The following is a 14,356-nucleotide window of genomic DNA, read 5'->3' as shown; positions in this document are numbered from 1 at the left end:
TAAGTTTTATTTTGACTTTGACACATTCCTCAAGTTACCTTGCATAGAAACACTACAGGTAATTCACCTTTGAAAATTCTCAGCTCCGCTGGTTTATAGTCTGGCTAATGTTTGTAGGAGCGACAGCATGGCCAACATGTTATTGGTTCCATTGAGCCAGTGTCCACCATCGATCACAAGTGACATACCAGTCACCAGTGACCCTGTTGAGCTCACAAGATACAGCACTACATGGGCTATTTCTGTCTTGGTCCCCACTCTCTGGAGTGAAAACAGTTTGTGGTGATCTGCTGCCAACCGTGCCAAACCACCCAATTTTCGATGCTGTGGCATGACCTGAAGAGGACTGTTCATGCAAGGTACAGTGTGTGGTAGAAAGTCTGTGAACCCTGTAGAATTTTCTCTATTTCTGCATAAATATTACCTAAAATGTGATCAGATCTTCTCTTAAATAATAAAACTAGATAAAGAGAACTCTGTTAAATAAATAACAAACAAAAATTATACTCACTCATTTATTGAGAAAAATGCTCCAATATTACATGTATTTGTTGGAAAAAATACGTGGACCTTTGTTTTCACTAACTGGGGTGACCTCTTGTACAGCAATAACTCAAACCAAACATTTCTGGTAACTGTTGATCAGTCCTGCATATCGGCTTGGAGAAATTTTAGGCAATTCTTCTGTACAAAACTGCTTCAACTCTGGGATTTGGTGGGCTTCCTTGCATGAACTGCTTGCTTCAGGTCCTTCCACAACATTTCTATAGGATTAAGATCAGGACTTCCATTCCAAAACACACATTTTCTTCTTTTTGAACCGTATGATGTTTATTTACTCTTTTCTTTCTGATCATTGTCTTGTTGCATTATCCAATTTGTCTAAAGCTTCAGGTGATGGACTGCTACCCTAACATTATCCTGTAAAATGTTGTGATATAATTTTGAATTCATTGTTCCCTTAATGATTGTATGCTGTCCAGACCCTGAGGCATCAAAGCAGTCCCAAACATTGATGCTCCTTCCACCAGTTGGGATGAGGTTTCAGTGTTGGAGTGCAGTGCCCTTTTCCCATCAAATATAGCATTGTGCATTTCTGCCAAAAAGTTCAACTTCTGTGTCATGTCCACAGAACATTGTCCCAGACACATTGTAGAACACCCAGGTGGTCTTTTGCAAACTTGACAAATGCAGCAGTGTTTTTTCCATGGTATCCTTACATGAACACCATTCTTGTTCAATGTATTTCTTATAGTGAACACATAGACTAGCAAAGTCTAGAGAGTTCTGAAGATCTTTTGCTGTTACCCGTGGGTTCTTGTTCACCTCCTTCAGCATTGCACGTTGTGTTCTTGGTGTGATCTGTGTAGGATGCCCACTCCCTGGGACAGTAGCAGCAGTACTGAGTTTCTTCCATTTGTAGACAATTTCTCTTATTGTGGACTGATTAACATTCAGGTCTTTAGAAATGCTATTGTAGCCTTTTCCAGTATCATGCATCTTTACTATTCTTCTAAAGTCCAGTGAAAGTTGTTTTGATTGGGGCATGATACATATAAACATCCTTCTTGAGAAGAGCAGGCTCTGTTAGTTACCTGACTTTGTGTGCATTTTTTATAGGGCAGGGCGTCTCTACAACCCACATATCCAATCTCATCTCATTGATTGGAACACCTGACTCCAAATAGCTTTTGTAGAAGGCATTACCCCAGAGGTTCACATACTTTTTCCCACAAGTACATGTAATATTGGACTATTTTTCTCAATAAATAAATGAATAATACTTTTGTATTACTTATTTAATTGAATTGACTTTATTACTTACATCTTTTAATACATGAGTAAAAATGTTCATGTTACATCTCAATGAGCAATTTATAGTAATTTATAATAATATGCACAGCAGGATAGTCAGTGTAACATAGAAATATAGTTGTGTCAGCATGAGTTAAGCAGTCTGGTGGAAGAAGCTGCCCCAGAACCTGTTGGTCCTGGCTTTTATGCTGCGGTACCATTTCCTGGATGGTAGCAGCTGGAATTGAGTTCTCTTTATCTAGTTTCAGGATGTGAAGATCTGATCACATTTTAGGTAATATTTATGTAGAGATAGAGAAATTTCTACAGGGTTCACAAACTTTCTAGCACCACTGTATCCCAGCAATGTTGATGACCTGAAATAGTTCTGTATGGAGGAATGATCTAAAAATTCCTCCTTGCTGTTGCGCAAATCTGTTCAACAGCTACAGGAAACATATGCGGGAGGTTATTGCTGTTAAAAGAGGTTCTACCAGTTATTAAATACAAGAGTTCGCATACTTTTTCCAGCCTGAACTGTGAATGAGTAAACATTGTGTTCAATAAAGGCATGAAAAGTACAATTGTTTATGTGTTATTAGTTGGGGCATACTGTGAATGTCTATTATTGTGACTTAGATGAAAATGAGATGACATTTCATGAGTAATTAATCCAGGAGACTAGGTAATTGTCAAGGGTTCACAAACTTTCCCTTGCAACTGCATTTGTGGCTACACAATATATTCGGCATGTAAAATTCAATTCTGTCAAATTCAGTGAAACCAAATTTTGGAATTAAATCCAAGACTTGGCTATTGCTGATTTGTAGGTTTAGCAGATAAAATTCAGAACCATTTTCTACCTCACAACTCAACCTGTGATCATTATACATCAGATTCCCATTCTGGACTCTGTGACACAAAAATGGCTTGAAGCATTGGATTAGATATTTGAGTTCACTGAGGACTCCTGGTATAATACTTGATTGTCAATGGCAAGGGATGTAGTTTGGAAGCAGTCTGATGGCAATGGTGCTCTGAGAAAAGAGAATAAGATTACCATTATGCTGGTAATATGAAAGATACAATTAGGTTCTTTTAAAATGTAATCACTTTTGTCACTATAGGATAAGCAAGATATCAGATACATTTGGGTGTGGGAGGATAAATAAGTCAATAAGAGTATTCTGATTGCCAACTTAGGTCATTAAACCTGGAACTGACTGTTTCTTTATCTGTATTAGGATCATGGAATCGCTGAATCTTCTCAGATACCTTGTGATCAGGGATAATGAATGTGAGAATCGAGTAAGTATTTGGTAAATGAAAATGATCTTGTGTATTAATGTAATTTTTGTACATGATTTTGTTTTGATAACTGTCCCAAAATGAGACCTGATGTATTGAATCTAATGTGTATGGAGGTGTTTAGGGAACTGCAGTACTTATAGACATGGAGAGTCAGAGCACTGTAGCATAGAAATAGGCTTTTTGCCTGTCAAGTCTATGCTGACCTGTTTTTCTACTAAATCCCATGTACCTGCACCTGGACCATAGCCTCTTAACCATGTACCTACCCAAACCCACTACTCTTGCTGACAGCTTCATTCATACTCGCACCATCCTCTGAGTGAAATATTTCAGCTTTCACCCTAAATCTATGATCTCCAGTTCTAGTCTCACTCAACCTTGAAGGGAAAAGCCTGTATGTATTTATCCAAATGATGCTCCTATAATTTTGCATACTTCTATCAAATCTCTTCATTCTCCTATGCTCTGTGGAATAAGGTCCTAACCTATTCAGCCTTTCACTATAACTCGGGTCCTCAAATCCTTGCAACATTTTCTCTGCATTCTTCCAAGCTCATGAATATCTTTCCTTTGGGTAGATGACCAGAACGAGGCACAATACTCCAAATGCAGGCTCAATGTTTTACATAACTTCAACTAACATCCTAACTCCTGTCTGTACTCCTATTAAGGCCAAAGGCTCCCTTTATGACCCTATCTATCCGTGAGGCCACTTACAAAGAATTGTGGATCTGTATTCCCAGATCCCTCTGTCCTACTGCACACCTCAGTGCTGTACCATTCATAGTGTAACTCCTACCCTGGACACCCAAAATGTAACACCTCACACTTGTCTGCATTAAATTCCATCTGCCATTTTACAGCCCATTTATCCAGCTGGTTCAGATCCTGCAGCAAACTGAGTTATTGCTTTCTTTCTCTGTTTACAATCTAGCAATGGTCAAAAATGACATGCTGGCCTGCAGGAAAACCAGGGATTACTAGAATTCAGGGCTGAATGAGAATCCAACTTCTTGGTGGGGTGGGATGGGATGGGGGAAGATCAGGGCTTAATATTGGTGCTACTCAGGAGGGAATGGCTCAGTCACTAATTGCAAAAGCAGAAGAGACTGCAGTTAGTAGAAAGGAGGCAATGTTTGCTTCCTTTCTGTTGATAAATAGAGTGTCTGCTTTTTACTCTGAAAAGTTGTTTATTTCTGGTTCTTTAGTACTGATGCCAAATTTCCACTAACTTTTAATCAGGCCCCCTAAATGCATGTCTGTTTCAAATATGATTTAAAAAATATTTTCCTCTCCATGATCTTTCACCCATTCACTTGCATGCGCACACAATTGTGAAAACAAAATACATATGAAGCATACTGAAATTGTTTTGAAGAATCAGTAATGAGCCTAATCTACGGGCTTTGCTGATAAAACACTAGCTAATTAGCTATAAAGGAACAAGCTGAATTGTATGGCACAATTGCTGATACAATTAACATGTATGAAGTTGCAACACCTGATTCTCTGAACATAGACAGTGACCCAAGGTAAATGCTGGAGGAAAGGGGGATCAGTGTAGCATTATTTTGTTTACTACCTTGATGTATTAATGTCTGGAATGATCTGTCTGAATGACATTAAGAAGGTTTTCCACTGTCTTAGGAAAAGGGTATTAATAAATAATTATCAACCAATAGTTTGGAGCTGAACTGGGTATCCACTTTCTAATAACCTTACAAAATCCAGAGAGAAAAGATAGGCACTAGTACAAACTCTACCCTATCCTAACTAATCCATAGCATGGTAGGTAGAGCCAAAGTTGATTAAATGACAACTTTCACTAGAGATTGTATTACTTCTACCCAATATAGAACAGAGTTTGGCCATTCAGCCTCTTCGTCCTTATGAGCTATTCCATTTGATCATACCAAATAGATAAACCATAACTTTATTTAGGTCTTGGCTCCGTATCTAAAGAGCCTTTCTTATAAAAGTTCTGCATATGATTTTGTATAATGCCATTCACATAGCTCTAGAAAAGTGGTAGCACAAGGTGCCATTTCAGCATTCCATGTCTCTGTGGATAAATGCCTAGGGGGGTGCAATAAATGGTTGCCATATCTTTCATTCAAATCTGGGATTTAGGTCACATCACTGGTGACTTGGGAAGGTAAGTGAACTAATTTCCTTGCAGAAATCACAGCAGTACAGCTACTAACCAACATTTCTAGTGTCTGGGATTTAAAAGTTAAATAAGGGAACTTTTTAAATGAGGATTGAATTTGTAGCTTGTGTATTTAACCTCTAAGCCCTTATTCTGTGTAACAAGTTATTCAATTATAATCCTTTTGCAGACTGGATTATGGACTGACCTTTTCTGGATTGAAAACTTTCTGAATGCACTACGAACTGGCTTGAAGATGTCCAGGATTCATTATAAAGCAGAGATCAAAAAGAAAAAAGAAAACAGGAAAATTAAAGGTTTGTACATATTTCCCCTCTGTCCAAAAGTAGTGTTCCTATGAAGCCTTTCATAAACCGAAATGGTGTAAAGCAAAGAAGCAATTACCATTAATTTATATGGGAAAAATTTTTGAGCGTTTCCAGACCCAAAAAAAACCTACTAAATCATACTAAATAGCATATAAAACCTAAAATAACACTAACAATAGTAAAAGCAGGAATGATATGATAAATACAGCCTATATAAAGTAGAAATAATGTATGTACAGTGTAGTTTCACTTACCAGAATCGGGAAGATTCGGCCACAAACCGATCTGTAGAAAAAAAATCAGCACGTACATGCACATGCACACACCTGCCCGCGCAAGGCTTCACTGTCGTGGTACAGTTTCTCGGGGTAAACGCAAGTTTAAAGCAGGTGCCTTTTTTCTTACAACCGAAAATCCTCTTCGGATTTCTTTTGGTTAGCGGAAACAGGTACTAATGGAGGTCTTCCATAAAGCGAACTTTCGTTAAGCAGGGGACACCTGTATTATCCCTTGCATTGCACTGAAATTAATTATATGTCTGTAACATATGTATCTCATGTCTACATTTATTAGCATGAATTAAAATCACACCCATCTCAACAATACACTTGACATTCCATATCGCTAAAAATAATTTGTTCCTACAAAAAACTCTACTTTCCATTAAGCAATGAATAAAATTCCAATGTTTGGAAAGATTGCAACTTGAAAGGAATACTGGAAAGTGCAGAATAATTTGGTACATGAAAATTCTTCTGGTAAACATCTCTGCAGGGAAGTGAAAGACAAATTAAACTATTGCACTTTAATCATTTTAGATGTTCCTAATTATGAAACACAGCGTTCCTTGAAAGCTGGCAGTAAGAAGTTTACAAAAATGACTAATACTGTGGAATTGAAGGTAAGCAACTTAATGCAATTTTTCCCCACTTGTACTTTCAATGTATGCATTTTTAAATATGTTAAATTGTAATGTTACATTATTTTACCCATTAACTCTTGCCACCTCAGGTTCTGCAGTCAGCTTTCTACACCTTTGATCTCATGGAAAGTGTGCAAGCACGAATAGAAGAGTTGATGGAGCTAAAAATGAAATCCAGAGCTGAGAGTAAAAATGTAGCCAATGAAGCTATTTAAATTTACAAGGGAAGTGTTAAAACTTCATAAATATAATATTTGATCTTTTATTCCAACCACTGTACTTGGAGGGATTCACTTTGTACATTAACTTTTTCAAGTCTATGTTAATTTTTTTTTACTGTAAAAGCAAATGTATTGAACCTGCTCACCTGGAATAAATGTTATAATGCAAATCTACCCAAGTCTTTAAAAAATAAAATCGCTCTAGTTTCAGTGTATTACCAGATTGGGTTCTAATGATTCTACCACCTATTTGCAGTTGGTTAAGAATCAGTGCTGTCATTACAAATTGAAAGAAAAATGCCAGACTGAACTTAAAAATGCTATTTTATGCACTATGGCTGTCCAAGACGGGAGAAAAGTATTTTTTATTTTGTTCTAAGTTATTTACATGTACACTTCAACCCCCCCCCCCCAAACTGTATATTAATTATCACAAATTTGTAAGAGCATACCTTGGATATTACTCATTCCTGACATGCAATTTCAATTGGCTTTTCAATATAGACATAAGCTTTTAGTCATTCTTATTGCACATGGTTTAGGACCATTGTACTGATGTAGGTCTTCATAAACTCTGAAAGCTAATGGTTCTAATAACTTACCAAGTATGGAGCAGAGATCTATGACCTTTTACCGCTGGTTTTGTTAAGTTCCATACTTTATCATGTTTCTGAGTAGCAATAAAGTTGCTTTGCATCTTAACACAGTAGCATGAATTAAAACTAGTTAATCAAATCTAACTTACTACCTTTCCATTCTTAGATTTGGAAATTAAGTGTACATTTTCACCACAAGTAACACCTAGCATACATGGTTACATTACTAACAGCCTACAAGAAAATCTAAGAAACAAAAACAAGGGTGGACTATTTTAAATAAATATATATATATTTTTTTAAAGATTAGAGGAACAGATTTGCAGAAGGATCACAAACTGTTGCAAGAAATGTAAGGTTGTTATAGCAGCTGATTTTAACTTTCCATGTTAAAATGCTGGGGCTCCCATACTGTAAAAGGACTAGATGGGTTAGTTTGTCAAATATGTTCAAGAAAGTTTCCTTAATCAGTATATAGAAGTCCCAACAAGAGAATGTGTGATACTTGATCTCCTATTAGGGAATGAGACAGAGCAGGTGAAGAAGTTTGTACAGTTAGCCGTCCTTATCAGCAAAGGATTGGTTCTGGGACCCCTTGTGGATACCAAAAAACGTGGATGCTCAAGTCCCTTATTCAACCTATGTCAATGCGGTGGACCTCAGGACCCAGCAGAACCCTAGACCTCATTTAACCTGTCTCAGTGCGGTGGACATTAGGACCTGGTGGTTGAGCTCTGAATCCATAGTGTTTCTGTTCATGAAAATAATCACGATCATGATTGAAAATAAAGTGGAAATAATAAAACGACTGGAAAGAGGTTAAACGTCATCGGTCATTGGAAAAGCGTTAGGCTACAGTCAGTCAATGATCAGAACAATTTTAAAGGATAAAGTGGGAAAGGCCCTGCCCTGATGAAAGCTACAGTTATTACTAAGCAATGTAGTGGTTTAATTGAACTGACGAAGAGTCTCGGCCCGAAACGTCGACAGCACTTCTCCCCACAGATGCTGCCTGGCCTGCTGTGTTCTACCAGCATTTTGTGTGTGCAGTGGTTTAATTATTGGGTTTTGGGTTTTTGATCCTCCACATCAACCAGGCACGGAAGGAGAGCATGCTCAGAAGTGGTCTGTCACTGGATCGAACTTGGGAACTTCCCGAGCCCAGCGCTGAAACATACGTTCTTAAGTGTTTTATATGCATAGAAAGGTAAAATATATACTATATACTAAGACAAACGCTTGACTAACTGACGCTAAATAATACCGGATGTACCTGTTCCGACTTATTTAGGAAGCGAACTTCCAATTTTTTTTCGATCCCGATCCACATCCTCCCATATACTTTAAATCATCTCTAGATTACTTATAATACCTAATACAATGTAAATGCTATGTAAACTAGTTGTTACACTGCATTGTTTAGGAATAATGACAAGAAAAAAAGTCTGTACATGCTTGAACAACAAGTGCTGGAAGAGCACTTCCTGGTGGAATTTATGTATGCGGAACTCACAGATAAGGAGGGCCGACTGTATAGGGGAATACTTTGCATCCAGTGATCATAATGCCATTAGTTTCAAAGTAAATATGGAAGAAGATGGGTCTCATCTGTGGGTGAGATTCTAAATTGGAGAAAGGTAAATGTTGATGGTAGCAGAAAGGATCTGGCAAGTATGGATTGGAACAGGCTGTTTTCTGGCAAAGGTATATCTGTTAAGTGGGAGGCCTTCAAAACTGAAATTTTGAGAGTACAAAGCTTGTATGCGCCTGTCAGAATAAAAGGTAAAGATAAAAGGTTTAGGGAACTTTGGTTTTCAAGAGATGTTGAGACTCTCGTTAAGTGGGAATAAGAGGTGTATAGCAGGTAGGAACAAATGAGATTGCCTTAGCAGACAAGGTGAAGGAGACACCCAAGGGATTCTACAGATATGTGAAAAACAAAGCTATTGCAAGGGATAAAATTGGTACTCTGGAAGATCAGAATGGTAATCTATGTGTGGAGCCAAAAGTGTTGGGGGAGATTTTAAATAACTTCTTTGTATCTGTATTTACTCGGGAGACAGACACAGAGTCTATAGAAATGAGGCAAAGCAGCAGTGAGGTCATAGACCTAACACAGATTACAGAGGAGGAGGTGTTTGCTTTCTTGAGGCAAATTAGGGTGAAGGGCCTTAACAGAGATACTTAAAACATCCTTGTGACAGGGTGGGTATTGGATAGCGATTGTTGTTCTGCTTTTAAGAAAGGCTCTAAAAATAAACCAGGAACTGGGGAAGCTATTGGAAGGTGTTCGAAGGGTCTAGATATAAGTATTTCAATAGACGAACTGATTAGGAATAGTCAGCATAGCTTTGTGTGTGATAAGTTGTATCAACCAATCTAATAGAGTTGATGAAGGTAAGACAGTGGATGCTGTTTACAAGGATGTTAGCAAAGTGTTTGACAAGATTCTGTACAAGTTGATCAAGGAGATTCGGTCACTCAGCCTTCAAGATGCAGTAGTAAATTGCATTAGACATAGGTTTTGTGTGAGAAAGAGTGGTAGTAGACGGTTCCCTCTGTGACCAGTAAAGTGCCGTAGGGATTGATGCCGAGTTTATTCTTGTTTGTCATCTATATCAATGATCTGGATGATAATATGGTTAACTGGATCAGCAGATGTCACCAAGATTGGGAGTGTAGTGGACAGCAATAAGAGCATAAGAAATAGGAGTAGGCCATCTGGCCCATCAATCCTGCTCTGCCATTCAGTAAGATAATAGCTGATTTGACCATGGACTCACTGTTACCTACCTGTCTTTTCCCCCATAACCTTTAATTCCCATATTATGCAATAATCTATCCAACCTTGTCTTAAATATATTTACTGAGGTAGCCTCCACTGCTTCATTGGGCATAGAATTTCATAGATTTGTCACTATTTGGGAAAAGTAGTTCCTCCTCATCTCCATCCTAACTTTACTCCCCCCAAGTCTTAAGGCCATGTCCCCTAGTTCTAGTCTCACCTACTGGTGGAAACAATTTTCCAGGCTCTACCTTATCTATCCCTTTCATAATTTTATATGTGTCAACAAGATCTTCTCTCATTCTTCTGAATTCTAGCCAGTACAGTTCCAGGTGACTCAATCTCTCCTCATGGTCTAACACCCTCATCTCTAGCATCAACCTGATGAACCTCCTCTGTATAGCCTCCAAACCCAGTATGTCCTTTCTCAAGTAAGGAGATCAGAACTGGACGTGTTACTGCAGAACTGTACCCTGTACAGTTGCACCCTGCTCTTAAATTCAATCCCTCTAGCAATGAAGGCCAACGTTCCATTTGCCTTCCTGATAGCCTGCTGCACCTGCAAACCAATCTTCTGCAATTCATGTACAAGCACTCCCAAGTCCTCTGCACAGCAGTATGCTGCAATCTTTTACTGTTTAAATAATCTGATCTTCCATTTTTCCTTCCAAAGTGGATGACCTTGCATTTACCAACGTTGTACTCCATCTCCCAGCCCCTTGCCCACTCTCTGTATCCTCTGCACAGTTTTGCTATTCCACTCAATTTAGTGTCATCAGCAAACTTAGATACACTACCCACATCCCCTCTTACAGAGTGTTAATGTACATCATGAACATTTGTGGGCCCAGCACCAACTCCTGCAGCACACCACTCCCCACTGATTGCCAATCAGAGAAACACCCATGTATCCCAACTCTCTGCTTTCTATTAGTTAACCAATCCTCTATCCATGCTAATACTTTCCCCTCCAATTCTATGCATCCTTATGAATAAGTCTTTTATGTTCACCTTATTGAATGTTTTCTGGAAATCCAAGTAAATAACATCCATCTGTTCCCATCTATCCACCGTGCTCATTATATCCTCAAAGAACTCCAGTAAGTTTGTCAAACAGGACCTGCCTTTGCTGAACCTATGCTGCAACTGCATGATGAACCCATTTCTTTCCAGATGCCTCGCTATTTCTTTGATTTCTTCAAGCATTTCCCCAACTGTAGCTCTTAAGTGGTCTATAGTTACCTGCCTTTTGCTTACATCCTTTTTTGAACAGTGGCGTGACATTTGCCATCTTCCAATCCACTGGGAACTGCCCAGGTCCAGAAAATTTTGGTAAATTATCGCCAAACCTCCACTATTGCTGGTGGGCATTACCTATAAGCCACCAAATTATTACAGTGGCACAGGTAATAAACTAAGAAATATCTGAGGCATGCAAGAATGGAACAGTAGTTATCGTATCCTAGGATGCATTCCATCAGGACCAGGGGACTTGCCTATCTTTAGGCTCACAAGTTTGCTCAGCACTACCGCTTTAATAATAGCTATTGTATCGAGGTCTCCATCTCCCATTGCATCCATATCATCTTTCTTTGGCATGTTCCTGTGTCCTCCACCATGAAGACAGACACAATCGTCATTCAAAGCCTCAGCCATTTCCTCATTACCCAATATCAATTCCCCTTCTCGTCTTCCAAGGGACCACTTTAGCCACCCTTTTCTGCTCCATGTTATTATAAAACCTTATTAGCATATTTTTTATATTTTGTGCTAATTTATCTCCATTAACTTCCCTTTATTGCTGGCCTATTAGATCTTTGGTGCTTTTTAAAATTTTACCAATTTTTCAGTTTCCCATTACTCTTGGAAACTTTGAACAGATAAGCTTTTAGCTTGATGCCTTCCTTTATTTCTTCAGTTATCTATGGCTGGCTCTCCCCACCCTTACTGTCCTTTCTTTTAACTGGAATATACTTCTGTTGAGCACTGTGAAAAATCTCTTTCAATGTCTCAACCATCCCATCCTGTATTCCTTGTCTATCCTATCCAACTCCTCCCTCTTCCCATTGTATTTTCCCTTGTTTAGGCATAATACACTGGTTTTAGATTGAATTACTGCACCCTCCATTTGTATGAGAAATTCAATCAGACTGTGATCACTCTTTCCAAGAGGATCACTAATTTTATCTGTCTCATTGCGCAGGACCAGATCCAAGACCGCACATTCCCTTGTAGGTTCAATAACATGCTGTTTAAGAAAGCTATCACATGTGCATTCTATGAAGTCCTCAAGACTGCTTCAACCAACTTGATTCACCTAATCTATGTGCAAGTTAAAGTCTCCCACGATAACTACTGTTCCGTTCCTGCATGCCTCAGATATTTCTTAGTTTATTACCTGTGCCACTGTAATGATATAATTTGGTGGCTTATAGATAATGCCCACCAGTGATTTTTCTCTGTTTACTAATCCTAATCTCTACCCAGATGGATTCAACACTCTGCTCCTTATATCGTTTCTCACTATCACCCTGATCTCATTGTTAATTAAGAGAGCTACCCCACCTCTCTTACCTTCCTGACTATCAGAGCTTGCAGTGGGATCTGGACTATCTGGAAAAATGTGCTGAAAAATGGAAGATGGAATTTAATCCAGACAAGTGCAAGTTGTTGTACTTCGGCAGGACCAACCAGGATAGGACTTACGCAGTGAACTGTAGGGCACTGAAGAGTGTGGTAGAACAAAGGGATCTGGGAATACAGGTCCATAATTCATTGAAAGTGCCAACCCATGTAGATTTGGGTCACAAAGAAAGCTTTTGTCACTTTGGCCTTCATAAGTATTGAGCACAGGAGATGGGATATTATGATGAAGTTGTACAAGATGTTAATGAGGCCTAATTCAAAGTATTGTGTGCTGTTTTGTTCATCTACCTAGAGGAAAGATGTAATTAAGATTGAAAGAGTACAAAGAAATTTTACAAAGATATTGACGGGACTGGAGGATCTGAGTTATAAGGAAACGTTGAATAGGTTAGGACTTTATTCCTTGGAATGTAGGAGCTTTGACAGAGGTTATAAAATTATCATGGGTATACATAGGGTTTTTTCCATTGAGGTTGGGTGGTAATAGATTAAGACTATAAGATATAGGAGCGGAATTAGGCCATATGGCACATCGAGTCTGCTCCAACATTTCATCATGGCTGATCCAAGTTTCCTCTCTGCCCCAATTTCCTGCCTTCCCTCCTTCTCCCTTCATGCGCTGACTAATCAAGAATCTTATCAACCTCTGTCTTAAATATACATAAACTATTCCACAGATTCACCATTCTTTGACTGAAGAAATTCCTCCTCATCTCTGTTCAAAAAGGATATTCTCTATTCTGAGGCTGTGTCCTCTGGTCTTACACTCTCCCACCATAGGAAACATCCCCTCCACATCGACTCTATCAACGCCTTTCAGCAATTGATGGGTTTCAATAAGATTACACCTCATTCTTCAGAAATTCTAGTGAATACAGGCCCAGAGCCATCAAACATCCTTCATATAACAAGCCATTCAATCCCTGGAATTATTTTCGTGAACGTGCTTTGAACCCTCTCCAGTTTCAGCACATCCTTTCTAAAATATGGGGCCCAAACCTGCTCACAATACTCCAAGTGAGGCCTCACCAGTGCTTTATGATGGGGGGGGGGAAATGGTGAAGAAGGATTGGGGGGAATGGTGAAGGGGAATGGGGGGATGGTCAGGGGGATGGGGGGGAATTACCGGAAGTTCAAGAAATCAATGTTCATGCCATCAGGTTGGAGGCTACTCAGATGGAATATAAGGTGTTCTTTCTCCAACCTAAGTGTGTCCTAATCACTACAGTGACGGAGACCGTGGATAGACATATGGGAACGAGAATGGGAAGTAGAATTTTAAAAATGGCCACTGGGAGATCCCACTTTTTTTGGCGGATGGAGAACAGGTGCTCAACGATGCAGTCTCCCAATCTACGTTGTGTCTCACTGATATACAGGTTTCACCTAATACCTTGTGCTTCTCTCTCCCCTTCTCACCTTTGAAATCTACTCAGTTTTTTTTTCTCCTGTTCTGCCAAAGGGACTCAACCTAAAACGTCAACTGTACTCTTTTTCACAGATGCTGCCTGGCATGCTGAGTTCCTCCAGCATTTTGTGTGTGTCGCTTGGATTTCGAGCATCTGCAGATTTTCTCTTCTTTGTGACTGTATTCAATCTGCCA

At 39.0% G+C, this 14,356-nt stretch overlaps 1 protein-coding gene across 2 annotated transcripts in view; it reads left to right on the top strand.

Annotated features, from left to right (window-relative positions):
• Window positions 1–6,941, top strand: part of glmna (glomulin, FKBP associated protein a) — a 52,811-nt gene extending 45,870 nt beyond the window's left edge. For both annotated transcript variants that reach the window (XM_059983893.1, XM_059983892.1), the window contains exons 16-19: window positions 3,039–3,102; window positions 5,445–5,571; window positions 6,402–6,484; window positions 6,595–6,941. In XM_059983893.1, the coding sequence (XP_059839876.1) occupies window positions 3,039–3,102; window positions 5,445–5,571; window positions 6,402–6,484; window positions 6,595–6,720 (400 nt within the window). In that variant the 3' untranslated portion in view covers window positions 6,721–6,941. The remainder of the gene's footprint in view (window positions 1–3,038; window positions 3,103–5,444; window positions 5,572–6,401; window positions 6,485–6,594) is intronic.
• Window positions 6,942–14,356: the final 7,415 nt, after the last annotated feature.

The sequence above is a fragment of the Hypanus sabinus genome, chromosome 11, assembly GCF_030144855.1.
Source record: "Hypanus sabinus isolate sHypSab1 chromosome 11, sHypSab1.hap1, whole genome shotgun sequence".
Taxonomy (NCBI): domain Eukaryota; kingdom Metazoa; phylum Chordata; class Chondrichthyes; order Myliobatiformes; family Dasyatidae; genus Hypanus; species Hypanus sabinus.
The sequence above is the reverse complement of the archived record's forward strand: the minus strand, read 5'-3'. Positions and strand labels throughout refer to the sequence as shown.